This window comes from Nelumbo lutea, chromosome 7 (genome assembly GCF_056320005.1).
Source record: "Nelumbo lutea isolate HS-2025 chromosome 7, American lotus-T2T, whole genome shotgun sequence".
Lineage (NCBI taxonomy): Eukaryota > Viridiplantae > Streptophyta > Magnoliopsida > Proteales > Nelumbonaceae > Nelumbo > Nelumbo lutea.
The window spans coordinates 10,936,925-10,963,408 of NC_142690.1; the positions used below are offsets into that span (position 1 = coordinate 10,936,925).

The following is a 26,484-nucleotide window of genomic DNA, read 5'->3' on the forward strand; positions in this document are numbered from 1 at the left end:
CATCTTATCTTATATGGCCATAGTCATACTATTTACAAACTTTATGATGGATCCCAGGCGAATAACCCACTATCAGGTCACCGGGCCCATTCGGTGTGGGAAAGCCAGGCCCACACGGGTCATGAAGCCATGCAGGGAGCAGCTGCGGCACATGCCAAACATTACAAACCTCCCCTGCGATTTGTTTATAACTGTAGGCCACGTCCTGACCACCCACATGCAGAGCTCGAAGTCACGAAGAGCTGATTAGTGTGAGAGCCTATATAAGGCCATGATTAGAATAGAATGGACACAAGAATCATAACTACCTTGTTTTCCTTCTCTCTTCCTCTTCTTTCTCTCTCTTATCTCTCTTATCTCTGTTTCTGGAGGAAGGAGCTCCCTCGAAGAAGCTCCGCCAACTTAGAGTACATCATTTCATCCATTCATTCAATTTTTTCATTTCTTCTGTCATTCTCATTTGTTTATGATTAATTTAGGTGTAGTAGTTGAATCTTTAAATGCTTTTCATAAGTCTTTTTCTTTCTCCATTTTTTCTCCAGAGGAGAAATATGGACTTTGTGGCTAGGCTTCCAATCAATTTCTAAATATGATTTCATTTGCTGGGAGGTAAGATATGAATGATTGCTGCATTTGAATCACAGAGCAAGGCAATTTTGGACAGAATGGTGAGCAGAGCTCTGAAGAAGGAGCCATCCAGGCCTTACAGAAGTGAGGCCATTGCTAATGTTAATTTAGACTTTTACTCACAGAAGTGAGGACCATTTTGGTCTCAAATTACAAAAGGAAAAAATTGTATCACCCCTGTAGCCCCCTACAAGATACCAAGGCAACATGTAACTAATGCAAATCTTTCACATGTAAACCCATGTACCTCACATGATTGATTTGGATAGAGTAATTTGCAAGGATCCCCTTTGCCCATTTTGTGATTTAAAGGTCTCCAATGTATTTTGCTCTCTAAACCAATAAACCAAAACAAGCACTATTTTGAAACTTTCAGTTTTTAGTGAAGCCAAGGCCCATGGCTGATTTAGCAGATCTACTAAGTTACACCTTATGCCCTTTCATGATGCACCAAATTTCATCAACTGAAAAATACACGAAGTGATTAGAAGATCCATTGAGTTGCATCTTATGCCCTTTTTTCTCGTCAACTTGCCTTTTTTTATTTAATGATGATATTGTTGTTCTTTAATGGGATTATAGTCTTGGATTCAAATTTTCCTTGTCAAACTCCACCAGTGCGAGCTTGCCTTACACCGCCCTGGCACAGTATAAAGGAAGGTTATGTCAGGTTCACAGTTGACATCAAATTATTTTTGCCAAAATCTTATGATCATGTATCTTAAATTGATTAAAAAATTTTCTTCTTCGTTTAGAATTGCAGATGGGTTAGAACTCTGTAACTAACAATTCCACTGTTCATCAAAGAGACGGCGGACCATATGATGGTGACTCAATCGGTAGGATCTCTGACTCATGGTAATAGAAACCTGGGATCAAATCCCACTGCCACTGTGGTTGGGGGTGGGGGTTAAGGGAGGGGGGTGAGCTAAAAAAAGAGACCATGAACCACAAAAGTAGGAGATTATTGGTAGGGGTGATTTGGCTGGCGTGGGCTTGGTACTTATGATAAGTGCTATAGCCTAGGCTAGGCCCAGCCCATACCAGGTTCCAGGCTAATCCTGAGCAGTCTTTTTGTCTATAGAATAGTACATATATTAAATAGCATATAATATGCATATAAGTTTATATTTATTATATAATATAGAATATTATATAAAAAATATATAATACGCATAAAATATTATTGATGTAGGTGCATATGGCAGGGCTAGGATGGTGCCATGTAGCATCGGCCAAATCAAATCCTGGCCGTCCGCTGCTAACAACCTGGCTCCACCGAACTTCTAGGCGAGCTCAAGTATATATAGGTGCATCACTCCCTATGTAAGATCTTGGCTCTTTCTACTCTCAAGCTCTCTAGCACTTGCGTGACCTCATCTGAGCTTTTCCTCTCAGGCCTCGTCCGATCCCTTACTACATTTGACTAACTTGATCGTTGGAGTCTCCACCCCTAGGATAACACCCAAGGCCTCTAGTGAGCTTTCTGATCCTCAGGTCTGGCATTGTAGCTCTCGGACATCTCGGCTAATGAAGTGAAATTAGCTTGTTGCCCTCAGCCCATCCTTGACAGCAACAATTACATATATATATGGCCCTGGGCTGAAATGACCACCCCTAATTATTGGGTATTAATGTCTTATGCTTTTGTGATTTAAATTTAATTGCTCCATGATAGACAGGCTCATACTAGCATTCGCCCTTTATAAGTCATAAGTCTGATATCATCCTATTTCTTTTCTCTTCAATTCTTCATGAGCCAACAAGCTTTAGAGGTGAGACTGAATATGGACATACTTACTCGGCCGGTTAGAATATCGGAGTGTTTCAAGTCTGTTAATGTGAATTTATGCCTTTCAGGTTATATTAGCTTTCCAGGTGAGAATGTTTTATGTGTTTGCTATTTTCATATTTTGAAGGCTGTTGATTTTGCAAGGTATAGGGGATTTGCTTCAGTATTAGTGAAGTCAGACTGTTTGATGGTTGTGCAAGTGTTGAATGGAATTCAGTCTAATATTCCCCGATCCCTGGTGTTGTCTGAATGTCTGGAAATGGTTGATAAAATTTTGACTCTTAAAGTGAACTTTGTTAAAATGGGGTTTGGTCATATGGGCAGATTGTTGAATTATCCTGCTCATATTCGCCAAGAAGGCTAAACCTTTTAGTGGGGAGATGGTCTTCCCCTGTTTTTGGTAAACTCTGTATTTATTTTCCTTAATGACATTTGTTTTATCTAAAATCAGTTCTTGACTTATTATGGGCCTAAATGCAAGTCACAGGCTGATAGTTCTTTTTTCGGCAGTACACATAAAATGGCAGCCCATGACATCATTAATATGCAATCATCAATCTTCTGAGTTTTAAATGATTTTCTTTCAAATCCTTTCATTGGGAGTCCATTTCCAATTTCCACCCTGCAATTTTTTGAGCTTGTTTGGTGAGATTAATAACTCCACTATGAACAGTGATGTCGTGGAAAGCTCGAGCTTTAGTGCCCGTTTGAGACGGCTGATCTGAACATTTAGCGAAGCTGGTTCAGTTGTTTTGAGGTGCTTCAGATAAGCTTTCGAGTCTGAGGAGGACAGCCCAAAAGATAACTGACTGACCCCTGATTTGAGCTCTTTGGGTTTTTCTTCACAATACATAGCGTTAAAACTGTTCTTGTAAGAATAAGACCCCACCTTGGAAAGGTAGAAGCCGTTGTGCTTCTCTGGTTTGCTGCACTTGGTGGCTGTGTTTAGCCAATAATAGAATTCCATGTCAATTAGGTGGGTAATTTTTCCACTTGGGGGAAGTTGGGATAAAACAGCTGAACCAAAGTTTTCAATATCACAAGGATTTCCTACTCACTTTTCCTACCCACTCTCTACCCACCGTGAATTGGAGCCACACATCTCTATTATGAATTAAGAGATGTGTGGTTCCAATTCATGGCGGGCAGAGAGTGGGTAGGAAAAGTTTGTAGGAAATTTGGGCTCCTTCAATATAATCGGATTTATTGGATCTGGACCCAATAGACTCAACTATTTATCGGGACTGGTTCTACCTAAACCGGAACCGTTGAAAGGACATGAACAAATTCAATTACCCATATAAATAAACAAACGAAAGACGAATGAGGCCTTGGTGAAAAATTGCGAGAGCCAATTTTGATGATCAATTCATCATGCAACTATTAACATGGATCAACATAAGTACGGGTGTCAATTGGACTGGATTTGGTTCAATTCGATCCAGACCGATATGAATCCATAACTGGTGGACTGGGTTCAATCCAATCCGATGAACACTTTAGACCATTTTAGACCAGTCCAATTCAATGCCTTGTAACATCTAATCTGTTCAAATTAGTTTTAATTTAGATTTGGCTCCAACCTAAACCTAGCGAACCTGGTCTTAGGGGGTGTAAATGGATCAGATCATGAGTTCATTATTGGTAGATTGGGTTCAATTCAATCCAATGAATACTTTGGACCATTTTGGATCAATCCAATTCAATGCTTTGGACGGTCCAGTCTATTCAAATTAGTTTTAATTTAGATTTGGTTCCAACCTAAACCTGGCGAACCTGGTCTTAGTGGTGCAAATGGGGATCATGATCCAATCCAATCCGATCCAAGATCCGATCTTATTTGGTTCGATTCGCATCGCCCCTATTCAGATCATATTGGGTAGTAGGGTCCAATCAAAAATCAGATCAGGTTTGCATTTCCTCCCCTATCCAATCCGAGAAGATCTGATCCAATATATATTATATATTTATAAATATAAATATATACAATACATATATATATATGTTATTTATTTACTTATAAATATATTTTTTATATTATATTTTTATAAATTTGTAATGTTATTTATTTATTTATAAAAAACATGTATGTATATGATGAAAATAATTAAAAAATGCTTATATTTTTTGTTTTAACTTTATTTAAATTAATATATTTTGTTTTTTATTTCAATAATTTATTAATTTTTAAAGAAAACAAATCGAATCGAATCAAATCCAACTTACCGATACAATTCAAATTCAAATCGAATCTTATTAGATCCAATCGAATCGGATCGGATTCAAATATACCATGGATCAAATCCGGTCCAATATAAATGAACCAGTTATTGGTCTATTGACACATGTATCCATATCTTCTATTGACACCTGTATCCTTATCTTCTACAAATGAACCGATTATTGGTTCAATCCCACCCAATCCAATATAAGTCCATTATGGTTGGATCAAGTCCAATTCAATCCAATAAATATTTTGGATAGTTAAGTCTATACTGGTCAAATCCAATATAAGTCCATTATTGGTCCATCCAATCCGTCCAAATTGGTAGTAATTTGGACGGGTTTAACACCCCTAAACGGAAGTCCGGATAAGCTTCCTCGAAGCACCTGAACTAAAGTTAAAGCTCCGAGCATTTTATAGGAGGTTCCCAGCTGGAGCTGCTCTGAAATGTATATGAACTCAAAAGTCTAAAAACGAAAAAAAACTCAACACACTTTTGGTTTTTTTTCTATTAAACATTAAAAAAATTAAACAAAATACAAAGACAGAACAGTCTAAACCATGGTTTTCAAAATCAGATTGGATCAGAAAAACCGGTAACCAGTCAACCCTTGGGTCCGGTTTTACTAAAATTGAAAATTTTTAAAAACCGTTGAAAAGGTCAGAAAACCGCTAACTCGGGTGATCGGACTACTAAACCATTCGACCCAAGCAGCGGTTCGCAGGTTACTCTTTTTATTTTCAAGGTTATAAATAAAAAACAAAAAATAAAATACCTTCTATATCCCCAACCCAAATCCAATGTTTAGTCCCTTTAGTTTTAGGGTTGGAATCCATTTTCAATCCAACCCTTCTTGAGTTCCCTCCTCTCAACCCTCACACCCAACCGACCACCCACGGCGGCCAGCACCTCCAACGACCGGCGACGACAAGCATGCAGGTAGCGGGCAGCACTTGTAGGCACTAGTAAGAATTGTGGGCCTTGCGGCGGATGGCAAGCTTGCAGCGGCTGTTTGGCAAGTTTGCAGCGGTGGGTGGGCGAGCTTGCCTGCAACTAAGTTTATAGTGGCAGACTATCACGGGGCTAATCGATGAGGCCCCGTGCGGCGCTCGATGGGGTCGAGAAAGCCTACAAATACAAGCAACAACACACAAAAGGCAACAAGAAAGCACACAAATTAGACAAAAGGCAACTTGTATTGCATTAATCAATGGTAAGCACAAGCACAAAGTACAGTGTTGGGGGGATCTCGTGCTTAACCTTTACACACTTATGAGCTCACTCGACTACCTACCTCCCCTCAAAGAGTACGTTAAGCTTTTGGGGGAGTGACATAAGAAAACATCAAAAGAGTGGAAAATCATACTAGGTAATTAGAATAATGCCATTGGCGGTCCCCCCTTACAAGATACATACATAGCCCACCCATGATACACATGATGACACCAGGAAGGCACGCTGTAGGCACTCTGTTGGCACGGCGATAGGTGCTTGATGGCACAGTGAAGGAGTCACTTGTGACAGACTCCCCCACTCAATTGGATCTACGTCCTCAGAGATCGGCTTCGGCTGGTCCCTTAAAGTCACTGATGCGGAAGGAAGGTTCTTCCGTTGTTCCACGAACCGGCTATTGTCCAAGGTCGAGGTGTATATTTTGGTGGCATGGTTGGGTTGTCCTGTTTTGTTGGGGTTTCCTATGGCTAAGTCCTTTCCTAGCGGCCTCAAGGTATGTTAATGGCTGATTCAGCTTGGTTATAGGGTAGGTTTGGGCCAAGTAAGGGTCAAAATGATGCTTTGGATTGTTGGGGTGTTGGTTTCCATGAAAATTTCCCCAAGGGTGACTCACATGGCTACTACATGATTCAGTCTGAGGGATGGTGGGAAAGTGGTTCCTAAGCGGATTGGGTGTCACTCGATCTCCCCTATGGTTGTGGTAGTAGGTGAGGGAGAACTTGGGCACGCCCTTGGGTCTTCTGCTTTGCTTGACGGTTGTCGACGTGCAGGAACTCTATTGCTAGAGAGGTGTAAATGGCTGGATGGCCTGCTGCTTCCTGCTGTTGTTGAGGTTGTTGGCTTGAGGGTGGCTTCTTCAGCTAGTGGAGTGGGGAACTTCTCTACTTCCTCCATGTTGGCATTGAACAAGGCTTCTTCATGAAAGTTGTAGTGCAGAAACCTGCTTCCCATGAAACCTAGTAGAAGTCATAACTGGTACTATGAAAGGGGAGCGCTCGTCCAAGATGCACAGAGAGTTGATATGAGGCAAGAGTGTTGTTTCTGCTTGTGTCAAGAAGTCCATTCCCAAGACAACTTGGAAGTCATCCAGGGGTACCACTGAAAGATTAATCTTGCTTGTCTATGGTCCAACTTGGAGATCAACCCCACGAGCCATGCCTTCAATCGCCTTGGCCCCAGAGTTCATAGCCTTGAGCTAGCATGTCTCTTTCACATTGTTCAGATTGAATCGCTTGGCCTCGGCAACCGAAATGAAGTTGTGGGAGGCCCCTGTGTCAACAAGGGCTTGAGTCGGCTTCCCGCCGAGGAGGATGTCTACATACTACAGCCCCCTTTGGGCTTCCTTTGGCCTTTTTTGATTGGCCTCTTTCTTCACCATGGCGTTGAAGAGTTGAAGGGCGCCCACTCTTGGCGCCTGCATAGGCTTTTCCTCATCACTTCGCTCGTCATCACTAAGCTTGGCGACAAGGGCATTGATCTTCTTCTTGGTTGAGCAGTTGCGAACCAGGTGATTCCCCCCACAAAGGAAACAAGAAAGTGGGGACCCAGCGGTCCTGGGCTTGTACTGGTGCTAAGGGCCTTGCTCTCCTTGTGGCTTCTTCCCATAGTCTTGTCTTGCTGACTTGTCGAAGCTGGAGTTGTTTTACGGAGGGCATGGGTGACTTGCTCCCCCACTCAAATTAGGGAAACGCGGGCTTTCTAGCTTAGAGGCTTCTTCATCTGACAAGCTTGTCCCATTGAGTTGCTCCGCCACTGCCATTGCCGTGGCGAGGTCTTGTACGTTGCGGCATTGGAGCTCTAGTTCGGCCCATGGCTTTAGTCTGTCCATGAAGTTGAACAGTAGATCCTTGTCGGACATGTCCATGATCTCCAAGGTAAGGGCTGAAAACTCTTTGACATAATCGTGGAGTGAGTCCCCATGCTTGAGTTCTTTCAACTTCTTCCGCACCAAGTACTCCACATTCTATGGGTAGAATTGCCGCTTTAGTTCTCGCTTAAAATCATCCCAGGTTTTAATGGTACACGTACCCTGTTCAATGTCTTGACATCACCTGCGCCAACATAGCATAGCAATGTCAGTCAAATACATGATTACTGTACGAATCTGAGCTAGGTTATCATCAATGCTAGCAGAAAAGAAATATTGTTCCATTTGCCACAAGAAGTTGTCAAGTTCTCTAGCATCTCGGGAACCGGCATAAGGTGTGGGCTCCTGAATCTTCACACGAGTAGGGGCCAGTGTTGGGGAGGGGCTTGGAGTGCTGGCCACTAATCTCTTGAGGAGCGTCATGTCTCCTCTTAGTTCATCAATTGTGTCTGGAGGTCAGAAGGAGAGGCCATGGCTACTTTCATGGCCATCCATTCAGCTCTCATCTCATCAACCTGGTCTTGGATGTCAAATCGAGATCAGCTCCCTTCTTGTCGGGATGTTGTTCCAAGGACTTCGTTGAGGGTTCTATTTAGGACGTCTTAGACCTCGTTCATAATGCCATTTAAACGGGCTTCTAGCTCCACCATGGAGCTCTCAATTGTTTCCACATTCATGTGGATTTCTTCTACTCGGTCTCACATCTCCCCAACAGTCACTTCACAGCGAAGGATGCGTGTGTCAAAGGCAGCAAGCGTGTCAACTGACTTGCCGTGCTTGCTTGTCTTGGATGTGCCACCCGTCGGGGCCTTCTCTGCAATGGCTTCATCGCTTAGAGCCTCATCAGTCTCTCTAGCATGGGCAAGGCTATGCCTAATCTCATCAGTGAGCTCCTTGTTGTGCTTCATTGTGCCACCACTAGTGTTGCTATGCAAGGGTCACGAGCATTGAGGAGCAACTTGCTCTGATACCAACTATCACGAGGTTAATCGACGAGACCCCGTGCGGCGCTCGATGGGGTTGAGAAACCCTACAAATGCAAGCAACAACACACAAAAGGAAACAAGAAAGCACACAACTTAGACAAAAGGCAGCTTGTATTGCATTAATTAGTGGTAAGCACAAGCACAAAGTATAGTGTCAAGAGGATCCCGTGCTTAACCTTTACACGCTTATGAACTCACTCGACTATCTACCTCCCCTCAAAGAGTACGTTAAGCTTTTGGGAGAGTGACATAAGAAAACATTAAAAGAGTGGAAATCATACTAGGTAATTAAAATAACGCCATTGGCGGTCCCCCTTACAAGATACATATATAGCATAGCCCACCCATGATACACATGATGACACCAAGAAGGCACGTTATAGGCACTTTGATGGCACGACGATAGGTGCTTGATGGCGCGGTGAAGGAGTCACTTGTGACAAGATGGCAAGTTTGTCCAGCTGACTTGGCAATTCTGCTAAGAAATTTGTAAAAGTGGAATTTTTGGTTTCTTTTATATTGGCTGATCGGTTCAATTAATTGGATTTTTCAGTTCAGATTTTCCGATTTCTGTTCAGTTTTTCAATTTTCCGATTTTTCATGAGCACCCCTATTAATAGCCATAGCTTTCAGGACTGGATTAATCAAGGTTTATGGTATCAGTAGTGTCTCATTATAATCAAGTCCTACTTCTGTGTCATGTGAGCAACGCTCTGTTCTTATTTTCATTATAAAGGAGAAAACTTAAAGATATGTGATTCACACCATCACCATCACCTACTAGACTCGTTATATATGGAACTTTGAACCATCTAGCAACTACACACTGAACAGAGATTAGGCTTCTTGCTTCCCTTTAAGCCAAGGCTATGCCCTTAGGTACATATCATCCCACTGTATTTCAATGCCATATGATTGTTTAAGACTTGTCCCAACTATATGTAGTAGGCTACATGAATCTTGTTTTGCCATTCCATCGTATTCGGTATCATATCATCATCCTCATCCAAGCCTTATCCCGACTATATGGGATTGGCTACATGGATCCTCTTTCACAATTCTGTGTGATCAGTATCATATCCATTATTAAAATATAAGCACTTAAATAATTTATTATATTAATTCTTAGATTGTTTAAAATGACTTCATTTTTTACCATCGTTTTTAGTCATTCTACTTTCTAGTCAATACCTTCTATAATTAAGAGTACTAACGTATGAGGGCCTGACGGGCAGATGAAAGAGATAAGAGGGGGAAGAAAGTTATTACCCCTGTTCTTTGCACTTTATTACATGCATAGAAAATTTAAGTATCTTAGCATATGGTTAAATTGCGCACATAAATATCATGCAATTGCTTCAATAACTTGGTGTGGGTAGAATCTTTCATCTACTTTGGCATGCTTATTAAATTAGAACATGGAAAGTTCATGTTAGTTGTGCACTGAAAATTTATTAGTTGTTTTTGTTTCTGTATTTATTTGCAAATTTCTGCATTTTTTCTGTATTTATCTACACTTTTTTTTGTTTTACTTTTCTGTTTTTGTTTCTATGTTTTTTCTGTATATTTTTTTGCAATTTTCTGTTTTATTTTGTATTTTTTGAAATTTTATTTGTGTTTTTTCTGTATTTTATTTTTATATTTTCTTTGTGTCTGGTACTGTATTATTTTTATTTAGATAGTTTTATTTTATGTATTTATTTTCTGTTTCTTATTTAATTTTATGCTACTTTTTATTATTTATAAATATATTTTATTTTAATTTATTTATGACATCACGGGTCAAACCGTTCGACATGAACGATTGAACTGCTTACCTGGAAATTGGTCCCTTGACTGGTTCTGTTTCTAGTTTGTTTTTAAAAACCATGGTCTAAACAGATTTATCATTTACCCAGAAGAGACACGAGGGTGAGGGGTTCCATAAATCCTGTCTTTTTTCCCAATTCCCTCCATGCCTCCACAGGTACCACCATCTACTCCACTGATACCACTAGTTTCGATAGTTATTACCTCTCCTCCATCGGGTAATGGTGCTATAGGAGGAACAATTTATCCTCCGTCCAACTCCATCTAGTTGAAGACTTCCTTTTATTTTTCTCAATTGGTCTCTCATATGTCACCGCTTTTTTTACGGAGATAGAAACAAAACTCATAAATAATAATTAGATTAGACTTATAGATCTACAATTTCACACAATGGAAAAAGAACTTGGGAGTATCAAATTGTTAATGTACAAGCATTGTGATTTGATAGTGATATCGATATTGAACTATTTGTTCTTTCTACAAAGTTATTATCTTTTCTTCTTTTTATTTTTAAAATGCAAATTAAGATAGTTATTATCTTTTTTTTTTTATGTTTGTTTGAAAATATCAAAAAGTTTATGGTGGTGGAACGGTGGTTTTGGGAAATAAAATGGATTGAGGATTTGATGTTCCTCCAGTTCACCAATCATGCGTTGTGGGGTTGTAGAAATTCATAGAAAGCCGTAATGGTGAATAGAACGGTGGGTAGTGGCAGACTAGTAGAACAGAGAACACCTACTTAATAAATCTTTTAAAAGGGATCAATTTCATGTTTCACTAAATTACATGGAGTGGTTGAATTCGAAATTGAAATCACAATGTCTCATTGGAAAGAATTTTTTGTCACCTTTTAGGTAGGAAACAAAAAGGGTGGTGCTGGTGAAGATAAATGGTTTGTCATTGAAAACATGAAGAAGTTTACTCATGTTATCCTCTACCAAATTTATTTTTCACGGCTGGTTGGATGGTCAAACTTCTTTTTTTTTATGACTAAATTTCTAAAATAATTAAGTAAATGAAATGAACATCTTTACACATCTATTAAATTGTTCACACATGTGCAATGTATGATGTTGATGTATCATAGTATGTTTGGATGTAGAGAAAGTTGTGTAGAAGGAATTGTTCAGGAGATCTGGACTCCACAATGTAAAGGTTCCAGCAAAACAGAATGTGGATGAGTATTGAAGAATTATTTGGTTCCATTTGTCTGACGTTTGAAAACCCTGGTGCAGGAAATCTCTTGGACGCCTCGCCGGGACTCAATAAACCGTGGACTCTGACAGACTACAGTTTAGGGTTCAGGTGCTTAGCCTAAAGAAAAATCTATAGAGTACAGTTTAGGGTTTTGGTCCATTCAGATGCCTCTGTCCCTTGGTGGAAAGCAGAAACAATTCATGCTTGTACGCATGCACAACCCCAATTCATTGAACGAATTGTTTTTGCCCATTAGGCCCCAACTCCCAAATAGATTCCAAACCCAACATATTTTCAGTAGTAAAATAGTTGTTTTTAATTTTAACATCTAAGATGAAAAAGGACAAAAGTAATTAAGAATAAAGTAGTCGCCTTCACTCCAGTCTTCACACAACAAATTACTGTTTTCTATGGATTTACCCAGAGTCCAAGGTGTCTTTATCCATGGTTTGGAAGCATGAACATGTGTGAGAACATGGAATTCGTATATCAAGTGGAAGACTTTTCCTCCATTTTTGTTCTTTCTTTGGTGGAGGTAGCATCAAATAAGAATCCATAGGAAAGTTGTAAATGAAATACTAATACGTTTTTTAATACAGAAAATGCAGACAAGCCACTGAATTGTTGCCACATAGAGGTTGTTTATGCTCAAAATCAAGTCAACAGATGATCACACCCATGAATTTTAATAGTCTGTTTGTTTGAACTGTGGGAAATAACCCAATGCCAGCCTAGGGGACTGCTTCAACAGGCACCCATTTGCCCAGTTGATGAGACGAGTATCAGAGATTCAAGCCGGTTCAGGGATTGCTTCAACAGGCACCTGAGCAACAACCGGGCCGGTTCAGGGTCTCAAGCAGACATGCTCAGGCCTGCTGCGGATCAAGGAGGGTTCACTAAAGAGGTTGATTGTTGACATGATTGGAGCCAAACATGCATTATCTTCTTCACTTTCTGCAAGGAGACAAATTTCAGCAGTCTACATGGGAAGGATGATCACTTGACAAAGCAGAAATAGGATGGCTGTTTACATGAATCCATTAGGAACCTTGTTCCAAAATAACCACTGTTAAAATCTGCTTCATCTTAGACCTATTATGAGTCTCAATCAACAAAGCCATTAAAACTTCAATTTGAGGTCAGAACATGTATTCTGAATATTTCCAAGGTTCAAACAGAGCCATTGGGAACTTGATCCAATAATCCAAAGTAATAACTGTTAAAAATTAAAATTTGGTTCAACTTTATTCTATTATGAAGCTCAACAACATGGATCCATACTAAGGCTGCCAAACACCATTAATTAAAAGAAAAGCAGAAGATTCATCTCATTAAAAGGTTTAAAACAAAGGGAAAATCAATACGGATTTTAGCTAGACCATAACAATATAACAATAGCTCAAAACACAAAAATAAGTTCAAATCCAAGAAATACAAAAACTCAAATCATGTTCCAGTGATTCAACCGTGTATACACCACCACATAATCACATATATGTCCCAATCCAAGAAAAACAAAAACCCAGATCATGTTCCAGGGGTTCAACCTAGTATACACCACCAAATATACCCAGGAAAAACAAAACGCAAATCATGTTCCAGTGGTTCAATCCAGTATACCCCACAAAACAGATCTTCCAATTCAAGTAAAAAACAAAAACCCAGATCTTCATGCTCCACAGTGAACCTCTCAATTCTTCAAAATCAAGTTTCTTCCGATCTCAGAGGAAAGAAAAGCATCAAGACAAGCATACTGCACTTGATCATAACTGAGCCACTCCGTATCCCACCTACTCATGGTAACCCTTCTTGGCTTCTCCATTTCTTTTCCAAGAACCTCCTTGGTCAAATCTTTTAACCCAGAGTTCTTCAGCTCTGGTTTACCCAACTTCTTCACGGCTAACCCTCGAAGATCAACAGTATTGGAGACATTAATCTCGTAATCCTCTAAAAGCTTCTCGACATCTTCATTGATGCCCACCCCAACAAAACTGAAGTTGGGGTTGTTGAGAAAATCAATGAGAGACCTGGGTATGTGATCCGCGTAAAGGAGTTGAAATATCAAACACTTGCGATCGACGCAGAGCTGTAAGATGGCCACCTTGTTCTCGATGGTGCGATTGAAGCTTGGTCGCCATTCGACGTCGAGCCCGACAATGAAATGGGTGAGGTTGGCTTGGTGGGTGCGTTGAACACCAGTGATCCAACCTTCAACAGTGGAGGGTACGTGGGTGAGGGTGGTATGGATTTGGTCATTGAAGAAGGTGACAAGGTAGGTCTGATGGTCGTTCGAATGGCACTCAAGATCTTCAATGCTGATGTTCATGGTGGGGGTGGAGGTTGTTGGAGATGTCAACGAGGGCTGATGAGCTGAGCCTTGCCCAGCTTGGCTTGGGCTGATTGACCATGTGTTCCAGGTCGGGCTTGGCTCAGCTGGAATGTCCTCGAGCCAAGGATCCTGGCTCATCGGGTGAATGCTCTGTCCTCGTTTACAGGAAAAGCCTGTGTTTGTGTTTGAGGGAGAGAGAGAGAGAGAGGGTGGGACTTGGGAGTAGAGAGTGAGAATTAGGGTTTGAGCCCTTGAGGCTTTGAATTGAGTCCGTGTGCTCTCCGAGGCCTGGGAAGTGGGAAGGAGAGGAAAAAAGATGCAGAGGACAAAAGTGAGTGACAGGTCATAAAGTGGTAAAAGGAAAAGTCCAGAAGCACATGGTCATGAAATCATCTATAGACCATAGATACTGATTTGATCAAAAGAAGTATTTTTATCCTGGATCCATCAAAGCCTTTTAACGCAGAGTAGATGGGTCATCACGTATTGTGCATTATAGATTTATAGCTACCCTCTTTTATGGATTTGATTGGATGATGGAGAAATGGTTAAGGTTTCTTTTGTAATTCAACGATGACTTGCCTTAACTAGTACAGGTGGCAAGTTAAGGTGCTCCAGAGGCCCAGACCCATCAAATGGGTAAGAGGTAAGAAGGCAAGCAGGTTGACAGATCAGATGGTTATGGTTAATTGGTTATGGATCACCAAAAAGCATTGATGATAAGAAGAATCATGGATGGGACCTAATAAGTGATGGGTTTTGGATTTTTTTCTTGTTGGAAGACATTAACTAATGATTTTGGAGTTGCTAACATTTAAGATGAAAGAGGTTAGTGCAGGACAAATGGATATCATACAGTCAAACATCATTGTCAATCGTGCAAAGGAATATCCCACTTATTCCTACTCCTGTTAGTGTCAATCCAGAGAGGTTTCCAATGTGCGCAGCCCATTTCTGCGTGCACAACTGTTGCTGAAATGCCTAAACCAAAAGACAAATCATGTGGTGCTGATGCTCATGACACCAACCACTGTAAAGGTTCTGTGCGCGCACGTATATGTGACTAAGGCTGCGTTAATGGATGTTGGCATATTTTCTACGCAACATGTTATTCAAACTAATCTTCCACAAAGAAAAGGTCAACCTTTTAGATCCCATCACAAATGTTCCCTTTGTGAAGCCTTTCTTTGTCTTGGTGAACCTTTTGAGAATCCCTCGGCAACTTCTCTTTTGGCAATAGTATATCATCCGCATCCACAAAAGCAAAGCCTTTTTTTATTGAAGCAATTATTCAAACACCCGGATGATTGGGGGGATGGCACTGGTATGGTCTGTAATTCCGCGCACACCAGCACACGGAAAAAACACTGGCTAGACAGAGAACAGAAGACAAGCTAAAAATAAAATGAATTCGTGCTTAAAACGTTTTTGTATCAGACTTTGCATTGAAAAGTCAATCATATTTTAATGTAAATGTATGCCTAATATGTTTGATTCATTGTTGAGTGTCAATATCTATATATTTTTAATAAAATTTCTATGCTTTTGATCTCTTTTTTTTTTTTTTTTTTAACTTCTTAATCCGTGCATTAGACGTTTTATTTGAAAACTTATGTTTTTTTTTGGTTGATCAAAACCATTTGTGATAAACAAATGGATCAATAAAAATGGTGTTTGCTTCTAGAGTGACATCAATGAATTTGGTCGGTGTTGGTCAGAATGTGCATTCGTCAAGCTTCTACCAAAAATCTAACCACTTGGTCTAAGTTTTTGGATGAATTGAGCAAGAAAAGCTTGACATAGTGGAAAGATAGAATCATAGTTAGGAACCATTTACATGACTGAAAAACCCCCGATCTGTCATCCTCATTATCTTTTAAACATTGTCTCAACTATATGGAATCAGCTACATCAATCCCGTTTTTTCATTCCATTTTGTTAACTTATACACATTGCTTCCTAGAGACGTCCTAACATAAACAAAAAAGTCGGTGTACATACATGACAAGCGAAAAACACCTCAGCCCTGAACTTTGGTAGTACCTGGTGGAACCTAGTTTCATAAGGCAGAATGCATACGAATTGAGATCTGCTCCTTACACCAACCTCAATGTCACATCTCACTGTATTGGGAACATATTCCATGAATAATATATATATATATATATATTAGTGGAGATTCAACGGGACAGGAACCGGAATCCTTGTCGGGTGGTGAACGCTCTCCCCGTCCCTGTGTGGGAAAAAATAATCCATATCCCCGTCATATTTACAGCAAAATGAGAAAAAATTACCATCCTTACAAACTCAATGCACAATAATTCATATAAGGTGAATTTATACTTTTTTTACTAGTAAATGTATACATACATATAAGGTATTAAGGTGAGCTTGTATTTTTTTTACTAGTAAACATGTATGTACTTTTCTTACTAGTAAGACAATTATTTATAATTCATGGGCAGTTTGTGAAATAAAAGTAAAGAGCATATATGCCCACTCCCTGTATACTTAGACAATAAGAGGAACAGAAAACATGTAATAAAAATTTTAGAAGAAAAAGGCATTTGCTCTTTTAGAAGTACATACAAAGAGTCGTGTATGGTCATTCATTTTCCTTCTTTTCTTTTTTATTTTTTGATTAGGTCACAATTCATTTGCATATCATAAAGTTACACATGATAGTATTTTCCTATTTTCAATCATGACTAAAAATCAATGTATCCCAATCCACAAACTATTGGTACGCATACACACTAGAGAGATCATTATGATGAATGCCTCTACATTCCTACTTTCCTAGGCTCTCCTGTGCTCTGTCCACTCTTTATTTATCATAGGGGGAGGTATTTGAAATTCTGAAGTGGAAATGAAAAAGATGGCCATCCTGAAACCACTGTCCAAAGTTGAAAATGAGAGTACGAAATCAGTATGCATCTATGCTTATTGCCACAGGTGTCCAAGTCCAATGTAGCTTATGTCCCCACCATCAAAAGAAGGCCACACTCAGGCATTCAATCAATCACTTGGCGCAATTTCTGCAATAACGCGAGGTCGAAAGGGAGAGCGAGATGTTGTGTCTGTGAAATGAAATACTGTTTCTCTATTTGGCCAATGTGACTTGACTCGTCAACTGATGAGCTGTTGTGGGCTCAATCACCAACCATGTCTCCAATGATATCGCATGGCACAGCCCCATGTAATTTCATTCTTGGGAACGTGAACCTGAATTTAAATGTCGCCAAATTTTTCGGTACATTTTTTTTTTTTTGTCTTACTGTTCAAGACTGTGATGAAGGATAGGGTCCACTCCTTTTTACTGTCAAGGAGAGAGTGCATGTACTTATTACGTGCTTGATAAGAATGAATGGACATCTCTTTCTTGTTTTCTTTTGTTGGTTGGTTGGATTTGATGGAATGGACATGCAATCTGTTTCTGTATCCAGGACTGAAAACCCCTCCAGAGAAACTTCAATGGCATTGATGCAAATTTTCTTACTTTACTTTGGATAACGTAGTATTTAGAGGCAATTAATTAGATCCCGGTGACTGATTCACCCTGCAAAGAAATCCAAAGTTATACCCGGTTCAAAGTATTGATACATAGGAACATGTGTATACGATGTTTTAGTTGAATAAACAAAATAGGGATAAATAGACCCACTCCATTTCAAAAATCTGAAATTAAAATCTCTTCTTAGTCTTATAAACTATATTCTGCCCGTGGATTTAACATCATTGATGATCATATTACCTGTGCAATTAAGATTTATTGAGATGGGTTGAGCAATAAAAACTTCTAAAAATATTTATTTATTTATTTTTATATTTTTTTAAGAGGGGCAATTTATAGTTAGTTAACATTTAACATTCAGACTATTACCTCTTTTTGAAAAACCTTTGAAAAAGGCGAACCAATAGACCACTCATTCAACTCTAGATCTCCTGTCCACAAAGATTCCGCCCACGTCTATCCACAACACACTACCTCCTTGCATTGGAAATATCTTAACATTTTTCATGTGTGGCTGCAATGTTATATGGGTAGACAGGCAGAATTTCTATGGGTAGGAGATCTGACTCCACTCATACAACATGATATGCCCAATATGCCAAAAATCAATTGCAGTTTTTTTTATTCTTTTCCTTAAATTTATTATTAGGCAAAGTTTACACTTAACTCCATTAAATATGCATCTACAACAGATAAGGTTGAAATAAAATCTTCTGACATTGGTTTAAAGTATCCATATGTTGGTTTTCAGGGTCACAAAACACTAAATACCAAGAATTAATGCCTTTTAATACTTTTAAACATTAATATCAAAGAATCGGTGCTTTAAACCATGTAACTTCCCATTCCCAATAAAATGACATGCTAGTGATCAAATAAAAAATTAAATCAGCAGTAGTTTTGAATTTAGGTTATGTTTGGTTTGAAGGAAAAGGTAGGGAAGTGAAAGGAAATGTAGGTTTACCTACCATTTCCTACTTTTTTTTTTCAAACCAAACATGGCTTTAAGGTAAACAGAAATCATTTCCATGAAATCATAGTAGATGTGATTTCAGCTTTACCTATTTATATCTTGCTTCGAAAGTTGAGAGGTTCTAAAATCTATGGATTTCATTAAGAACCTTTTCTTCGCAAGTAAGGAAAGAAAAGAAAAGAAAAAGAAAGTAAAAGGAATGAATTAAAGAACATTTGGTATATAGATCAATTTGGAGCTTTTCATTTGGTATATAGATCAATTAGGTTCTGATGAGGGTGTTTATCATGTACCTTTTGAATTAGACTCTTGAAGAATCTTTTTCTTTTTCATTCTTTGATTAAGAATGGAAAGGCCAATATTGGCTTGATTTTGTTGAGTACATGCGTTTTTTCTATTGTTAATATTCTTATTTTAAGTTGTATAAATGCCATAAGAATTGGACTATAAAGGCATGATACTGTAAATGCGATCCCAACTGTCAATCAACTAGTATCATAAAAGAGGTGACCAATCATGTGGCTTTTATCAAAATTCATGAAAATGTTTTGATTAGTTAAAGTTCTTCCGATATTATATCTTTATCGTATCATAGATTTTCTCATATGATAATCACGTTATCTCAAATAAAAGTGAATGAAGATAAATAAAAAAAAAATAAAAATCATATAAGAACACCATATGTGGTCAACCCGGTTTTCCCACCGGGTCATGCGTCACTGGTCCGATCGGTGGATTGAATAGTTCAGTCTAGTGACATAATAATTAAAATATTAAAAAATTATATATTATATATCTGTGGTGTTGTGTTGCTCGTCGCTTGCCAGCGAATTACAGTCGTTGCCCTGAACTCTGATTATGGAGGTTTGATAGTTGATATGATCATTACTCATCAGCCAGAAATAAAGCTATGAAACCTGTATATTGTGCCGCCCAAACCAATGTCACCCAAAGCCCGAAACTCAGCGGTCTAGTGTCACCCAAACAAAGAAGAATAACCGATAGTGTCGCCCAAACGTGATGAATGAGGATGTTTAGCTAGGTGTTGCCAGTGACTAAAGATCTGATTCAACCAATCTTCTTCATCTGTCCGTCCTCTTCGTGAGTTTGTCTTTTCCTATTCTAAATCTTGCATAAACCCTAGATCTATAACATAGAAAGTGATAGAAAATGTAAAAAGGTAACGGGGCTCAAATTGGGACTTTTGGGGGGGATTTATAATTTTTTAAACCTAAAAAATGTAAAAAGAGAAGGGGGTCGACAATTGAACCGTCGCTTGCTTATGGAGTGCTCGTCTGGTTCGCTGACTTATTAACATTTTTTACAAAAATACCAGGATTTATGAGAATTGGACCCTAAAAAATGTAAAAGTCGATCAGATGATGGTTCAAACGATTCACTGTCCAGGTCAAGGACGGGTTAAAAACCTTGGAAGAAAGTTTGGATTCAGTGAGTGCAATAATACAATTATGAGGTCTTTGACCGATTTATATGCTTGCAGATAGTCAGAACCCTAACTGAGAAAATAAAACTTAATCTGAAACTAACTTTTATTTTTACCAAGGTTTTTAAATCTTTGTTGACTCAAATGGTCGGACCGTTTGTCCCAAAAATCATTTAAGCAATCAATTTTGTTTTACCCTAAAACTATTTATAGGCCAAAAATCATTGACTTGGTCAATAATTCACTGATTCGAGCGATCTAATCATCAATCAGACAATGGTTTTGGCCTTTTTATTATAATTATTATTTTTTAAATCAGAATGGGCCATTCTTTCGAATTATATGATTGAACCACTGACCTAAAAACTGGTGGCCAAAACTGTTACAGTTCTAGGTCAATTTTTAAATTGATTTTTACTATTTTTTTGCTTTTTATTTGAACAAGTTGAGTTATTGAGCCGAATGTAAATAGTCAGACGACTCAGACCATTCGACCCATAACCCAAAGAGCAAAACCGTTTGCAATTGGTACGAATTTCACGATATTGGGTGTAACCCAATTGCCTGGCATAAAAGAGAGGATTCATGTCAATTCATAGGTTGTTGTTAACTTAGAAACGTGCAAATATTTAATCCATGGGCTGAATTCATTTGAATACAGCAAGAACTAGGAGGTCCCATAGAGGCCCCAGTCAGATCCCGATACCTTTTTCAGGTCAATTCATGCTAACTCATATTCAGACCGGATTAGTACGAAGGCACCGGATGACATGGTCCGATTCCGATCTTACTAATTTACTATCATCTTAACCTGATTATTTCTGACATTCTCTATTCAAACAACTTTCTCCCTAATTTCCACTTGGAAATTTCCCATCTTTGCATTTCTTTCCCTCTCTTTCTCTCCTCCATTAATTGACTCACTATTATATGACTTCACCAAATTTCTAATTCCATGTTCTACTTTCTAGCTTAATTCCGTAGACGCCACTCCATCAAACCTCAGACCACACTCGAGAAACATGCCATTTCTCGACTACCCATTATCAAATAATCCCAAAATTTTCTACCAGCCATTCAATCCTAACCGTCCAAAGAATGATACAACCAGTGACCCATGATCATCAAACTAACAAAACCTCACTAAACAGGGCATCACCTTCCCTAGATAACCATCATTGATGAAGGTGGATTTGACCCTCCAATGATATTATGACACATGGCACCTCATGAAAATTAGGTGCAATCCGGCACTTCATAGTCAACTCGCCACCAAGCAGCCCGATATTTCACAGGCAACTCGCCACCAAGTAGCTCGACATCTCACAGGCAGTTCGCCACTAGGCAGCTCGTCACCAAGCAGCCCAACACTTCACAAGCAGTTCATCACCAAGCAGCCCGACACTTCACAGGCAACTCGCCACCAAGTAGCCCGACACTTCACAGGAAGCTCACCACCAAGCAGCTCAACACCTCACAGGCAGCTCGCCACCATGCAGCCTGGCACCTTATGGGCAGCTCGCTTCCTAGTCAGATCGACCGCCACATGGTAATTCCAAGGATCTCACCATCGTACCCCGCGTCTAATGGGACCGTACCTTGTTGCGGCTATATTATCTCACCCACTCCCCAATTCAAGCGGAAATGGGCAACCTTACCGGTTGGTGGCGTTATCCCCAATTAACACGGAAACAGATCCCATCAAAGCGGGAATCCAGGAACTACTCCACCAAACCCACAAGGACTCCAGTATATAAAGGCCTCACCCCTCAGGGGTGAGAAAAAGAAAAAGAAAAAAAAAAAGATGGGTAAACACCCCCAGGTTCTCTGATTCAATTCTTGTAGATCAACCAAGTCCATTGTCTACAAAGATGAGCAGATCATTTCCTGCAAGGAGCAACTAGGTTGCGCTACACTAGGCAGCTCCACTTCGGCCTCTGATTCATCGGCCACTTGGAAGCAGACCAAATGACAAGGTACTTAGCCAAAAAAACTGATACGTGACCAAAAATTGGAACATCATTTGGTCTCATCCTACAAAAACCTAAGTTCTCATCCTACAAAAAAGCTAAGTCCTCTTCTCCTAGAAAGTTAAGTCCTCACTTTTTAGAAATTGAAGCTCTCGCTTTATAGTTTCCATTTTTTATGAACTCAAAGACTATGCAGGGAGCTAATAGACTAAGCAGTTTTACCAACTTTACTTTCAATTCAGATAAAACCTTGCCAGTCCTCTTTGCGAGGTCCCCTCTACAAAGATGAGCTCTTCATGGCTTTCGTGGAAATCGGCAGCTAATGGACTACATGGGTGCCCTTCGCGTGGTCCCCTCCCGTGCAAGCTGATGACCTAAATTTAGTAGTGCTGCCCCCGTTGGTCGAGCTCTTAGTAGCTTCTTGTAGGAGTGGGTGATCGGCATCACGAGGCTGATGCAACGCAATCATAGCTCTAAGGTGCCCACCTGGTGGCCTAGCGCGGCTTGGTGCGGCCTGGTGACATGCGCGTGGCCTGGCGCGGGTGCCGACCTGGCGGCCTGGCCCAGGCACGAGCTGACAAACTAATAAAAGACTTCCTCATCACATAAGACCTAATCGCCTCTTCGGCATGGGAAAAATCAAGGAGAGTGGACTACGAGTCGCTCCTAGAGCCTAAGGGGTAAAATATCACATAAGACCGAATCTTCTCTTTGGCATGGGCAAAATCAAGGAGAGTGGACTACGAGTCGCTCCCAGTGCCTAAGGGCTAAAATATCACATAAGACCCAGTTGCCTCTTCGGCATGGGCAAAATCAAGGAGAGTGGACTACGAGTCCCTCCCAGAACCTAAGGGCTATAAACTGACAAAGACTTCGGCACCACATAAGACACAGTCGCCTCTTCGGCATGGGCAAAATCCAGGAGTGGACCACGAATCGCTCGCAGAACCTAAGGGCTAAAGTGTCGAACTCGCAAAGACTTCGGCACCACATAAGACCCAATCGCTTCTTCGGCATGGGCAAAATCCAAGAGTGGACCACGAGTCGCTCCCAGAACCTAAGCGCTAAAGCGCCGAACTAGCAAAGACTTCGGCACCACATAAGACCCAGTTGCCTCTTCGGCATGGGCAAAATCCAGGAGTGGACCATGAGTCGCTCCCAGAACCTAAGGGCTAAAGTGTTGAACTGGCAAAGACTTCAACACCACATAAGACCTAGTCGCCTTTTTGGCACGGTCAAAATCAAGGAGAGTGGACTACGAGTCGCTCTCTGAGCCTAAGGGCTAAAATACCACATAAGACACAATCGCCTCTTCAACATGGGAAAAATCCAAGAGTGGACTGCGAGTCGCTCCTAGAGCCTAAGGAATTGAATCAGCGCTTATGAGCTCATCGAATTCCGGGCCAAAAAGTGAAATCTACTCCCTTTGCCGAGTTACTTTCACCTCGGGAGTGGGGGGCAAGTGATGAGGGCGGATTTGGCCCTCTAATGACATTACGACACATGGCACCTCATGACAAATAGGTGTAGCCTGGCACTTCACAGGCAACTCGCCACCAAGCAGCCTAGCACTTCATAGGCAGCTCGCCACCAAGTAGCTCGACACCTCACAGGCAGCTCGCCACCAAGCAGCCCAGTACTTCACAGGCAGCTCGCCACTAGGCAGCTCGCCACCAAGTAGCTCGACACCTCACAGGCAGCTCGCCACCAAGCAGCCCGTCACTTCACAGGCAACTCGCCACTAGGCAGCTCGCCACCAAGCAACCCGACACTTCACAGGCAGTTCGGTGCCGCACAGGCAACTCGCCACCAAGCAGTTCGACACCTCACAAGCAACTCGCCACTAGGCAGCTCGCCACCATGCAGCCTGGCACCTTACGGGCAGCTCGCTTCCCAGTCAGACCGACCGCCACGTGGTAATTCCAAGGATCTCACCATCGTATCCCGCGTCTTATAGGATCGTATCTTGTAACGGCTATATTAGTTCACCCACTCCCCGATTCAGGCGGAAATGGGCAACCTTACCGGTTGGTGGTGTTATCCCCAACTAACACGAAAACATATCCTATCACAGCGGGAATCCAGGAACTACTCCACCAAACCCGCGAGAACTCCAATATATAAAGGCATCACTCTCAGGGGTGAGAAAAAAAGAAAAGAAAAAAGAGATGGGTAATCTTTGCTCTCTAGCTCTCTCATTCTCTAATATCATTTTCAGCTTACAAGTAAGTACTAACTTAGCCATCGGAGTGATCTTGCCAGATAAACACCCCCAGGTTCTCTGATTCAATTCTTATAAATCAACAAGATCCACCGTCTAGAAATATGAACAGATTTATTCTTGTAAATCAACGAGATACTTAGCCACAAAATATTGATACTTAACCAAAAATTATAACATCAATCACCATTCAAAACACAATCAATTAAAAATCCTCCGTACAAGATAAGTACAACCTCACCACCTCATCGTCCAATCATTCCACCAAACAACTACTTTGCTTATATAAGCATTCCACCCTAACATTCTCCCCCACAAAAGAATACCAACAAAAAAGTAGCTTTTTTCTATGAACCAAACAGCACTCCTTCCTCGCGAATCCCCTGCCTCGAAGGAACCCAAACGGGACAAACCAAAAGAAAACACTGCCAGTACACTCTTAGCCCACGCCCGAGCTAAAAAAAAAAACCCAAATTAAAAAAAAAAATCGCCCAGAAAATAAGCCAAAGCGAAGCTTCCCGGAAGCTCAGTAAGCTCGCTCATGGCTTCCCCATTTAACCACCTCCCCGTCTCACCTCTTTCCTCTCAAACCCTTTTCTCCTCTCTTCTTCTTCTTCCTCCTCCTCTTCATCCTGTCTTTTATCTCTGCTTCAGTCATGATGAAAATGATGAAACTCAGCCCGAAACATCTGTTTCGGTCCAAGAAGAGTATTAGATCGGTGTCCCGTTCTGGGTCAGACCCACCATCGTTCGGCTCCGGCACGTCATCATCGTCTGATTCCTTGACGACCCAACTCAAAGAAGGTGGTGCTACAACACCCAGAAGCGTCCTCCATTCTCACTCCCACGAGATATCCGGCGACTGGTCCGATTTACAGGCGGACTTCCACTTCCAGCTCGTCGAAGCGTTTAAGTTCATTGACAGAGATGGGGACGGGAAAATCACGAGGTGCGAGCTCGAGAACATCCTTAGCCGGCTGGGCGCCGACACGCCGAGCGAGGAGATGCAAATGATGTTGATGGAGCTCATGGAAGTCGATCGGGATGGCGATGGCTGCATAAACTTGAAGGAAACCGGCGCCACCAGCCCGGCTTTCGGGCCGTATGATGGGTCGGAGCTCCGCGACGCATTTGATTTCTTTGACGCCGACCGCGACGGTAAGATCTCGGCGGGTGAGCTGCACAGAGTATTCACGGCGCTAGGGGACGACCGGTGCACGATAGAGGATTGCCGGCTCATGATCGGCGGTGTCGATACCGACGGTGACGGATTCGTTTGTTTCGAGGATTTCTTGAGAATGATGGAAGGACGGATGAACTGAAGTCGGATTTTTCGTCCCTTTTTTTTTTTATTTGACAGGCTTGAGTTTGGTTTAGATAAACGATGATCAATCAACCAAATCTCCAGGTCTTGACCGATTGATCCGACGGTTGGGACTGGTCGATCAATTGTGTATCCTATCTTTGCCCATATGTGATATATAGAGAAGCAATCACTTATTAATCATCATCATCATTTAATCAATGAATCAATCAAAAGTATTTCTCATTCAATTAGCAGAATTGGTAGCTGAATTAGCTTAATTGGGATTGTAATTTGTTAATGCCTCTGGCAGGCACATGATCAGCGACGTTAATGGTATTAGATTAACGTCTGGCGCAGGAAGATTCCCTAAGCTATATGGCACGCTAAAATTACTATTCTGTAGATTAAGATGATGCGTCCACCAGAATGTACATGGGAATGAATGTCTTAAAAGAGAGAAGTCGGGATATTTTTATATTAACAACCTGATTATGTGAATGGACCCCACATTGGCCAGAACACCATTGGATTGGAACTTCTTTTTTCTGGATTCATCCAAAATTTGATTTTTTGTGTTTTGAATTTGAGATGAGTGAGCAGATGTCAGAAGTTAAGAATGAAGAGGTGGGGTTGAATCAGAGGCCTGGGCCCTACTCTCAAACCTCTATGAAGGGTGGAAAAGGCCATTTTTGCTTGATTCAGCCCTAGGGATCACCATTTTTGGCTGGTTCCTAGCAGTAAAATCATTGGAAAATAAGGTCCTGAGATTGATTCCCTCTGTAGACAATGTATGGCTCAGATGTTTTTTTTTTTTTTAATGATAAATAATAAATGGTTTAGATGATAGAAATAGCTAAAAATTGATAGTTGTCAAGGATTAGGACTGGTTTGGCATCAGTGATGAAAATGAAAATTTGGAATGTTTATGTGCGGTGAAAGAGTGGAAATATGGCTGAAATAATTTCAGAGAAAATTTCCCTCCACTATGCAT

The 26,484-nt window shown here is 40.7% G+C and overlaps 1 protein-coding gene and 1 pseudogene across 2 annotated transcripts; one reads left to right on the top strand and one right to left on the bottom strand.

The window, feature by feature from the left end:
• Nucleotides 1–13,168: 13,168 nt before the first annotated feature.
• Nucleotides 13,169–14,518, bottom strand: LOC148845068 (3'-5' exonuclease-like). Its single transcript, XM_088956259.1, has one exon. It carries the CDS (start codon nt 14,201–14,203, stop codon nt 13,427–13,429), a length of 777 nt encoding a protein of 258 aa, XP_088812385.1. The 5' UTR covers nt 14,204–14,518; the 3' UTR covers nt 13,169–13,426.
• Nucleotides 14,519–24,334: 9,816 nt separating this feature from the next.
• On the top strand, nt 24,335–25,741 carry LOC148845069 (putative calcium-binding protein CML35 pseudogene; annotated as a pseudogene). Its single transcript, XR_016101965.1, has one exon. The product of XR_016101965.1 is annotated as a putative calcium-binding protein CML35 pseudogene (transcript).
• The last annotated feature ends 743 nt before the right edge of the window (nt 25,742–26,484 follow it).

Bases quoted from the DNA above. Each gene is read 5' to 3' on its own strand.
- LOC148845068 (XM_088956259.1), bottom strand. From the start codon at position 14,203: ATGAGCCAGGATCCTTGGCTCGAGGACATTCCAGCTGAGCCAAGCCCG.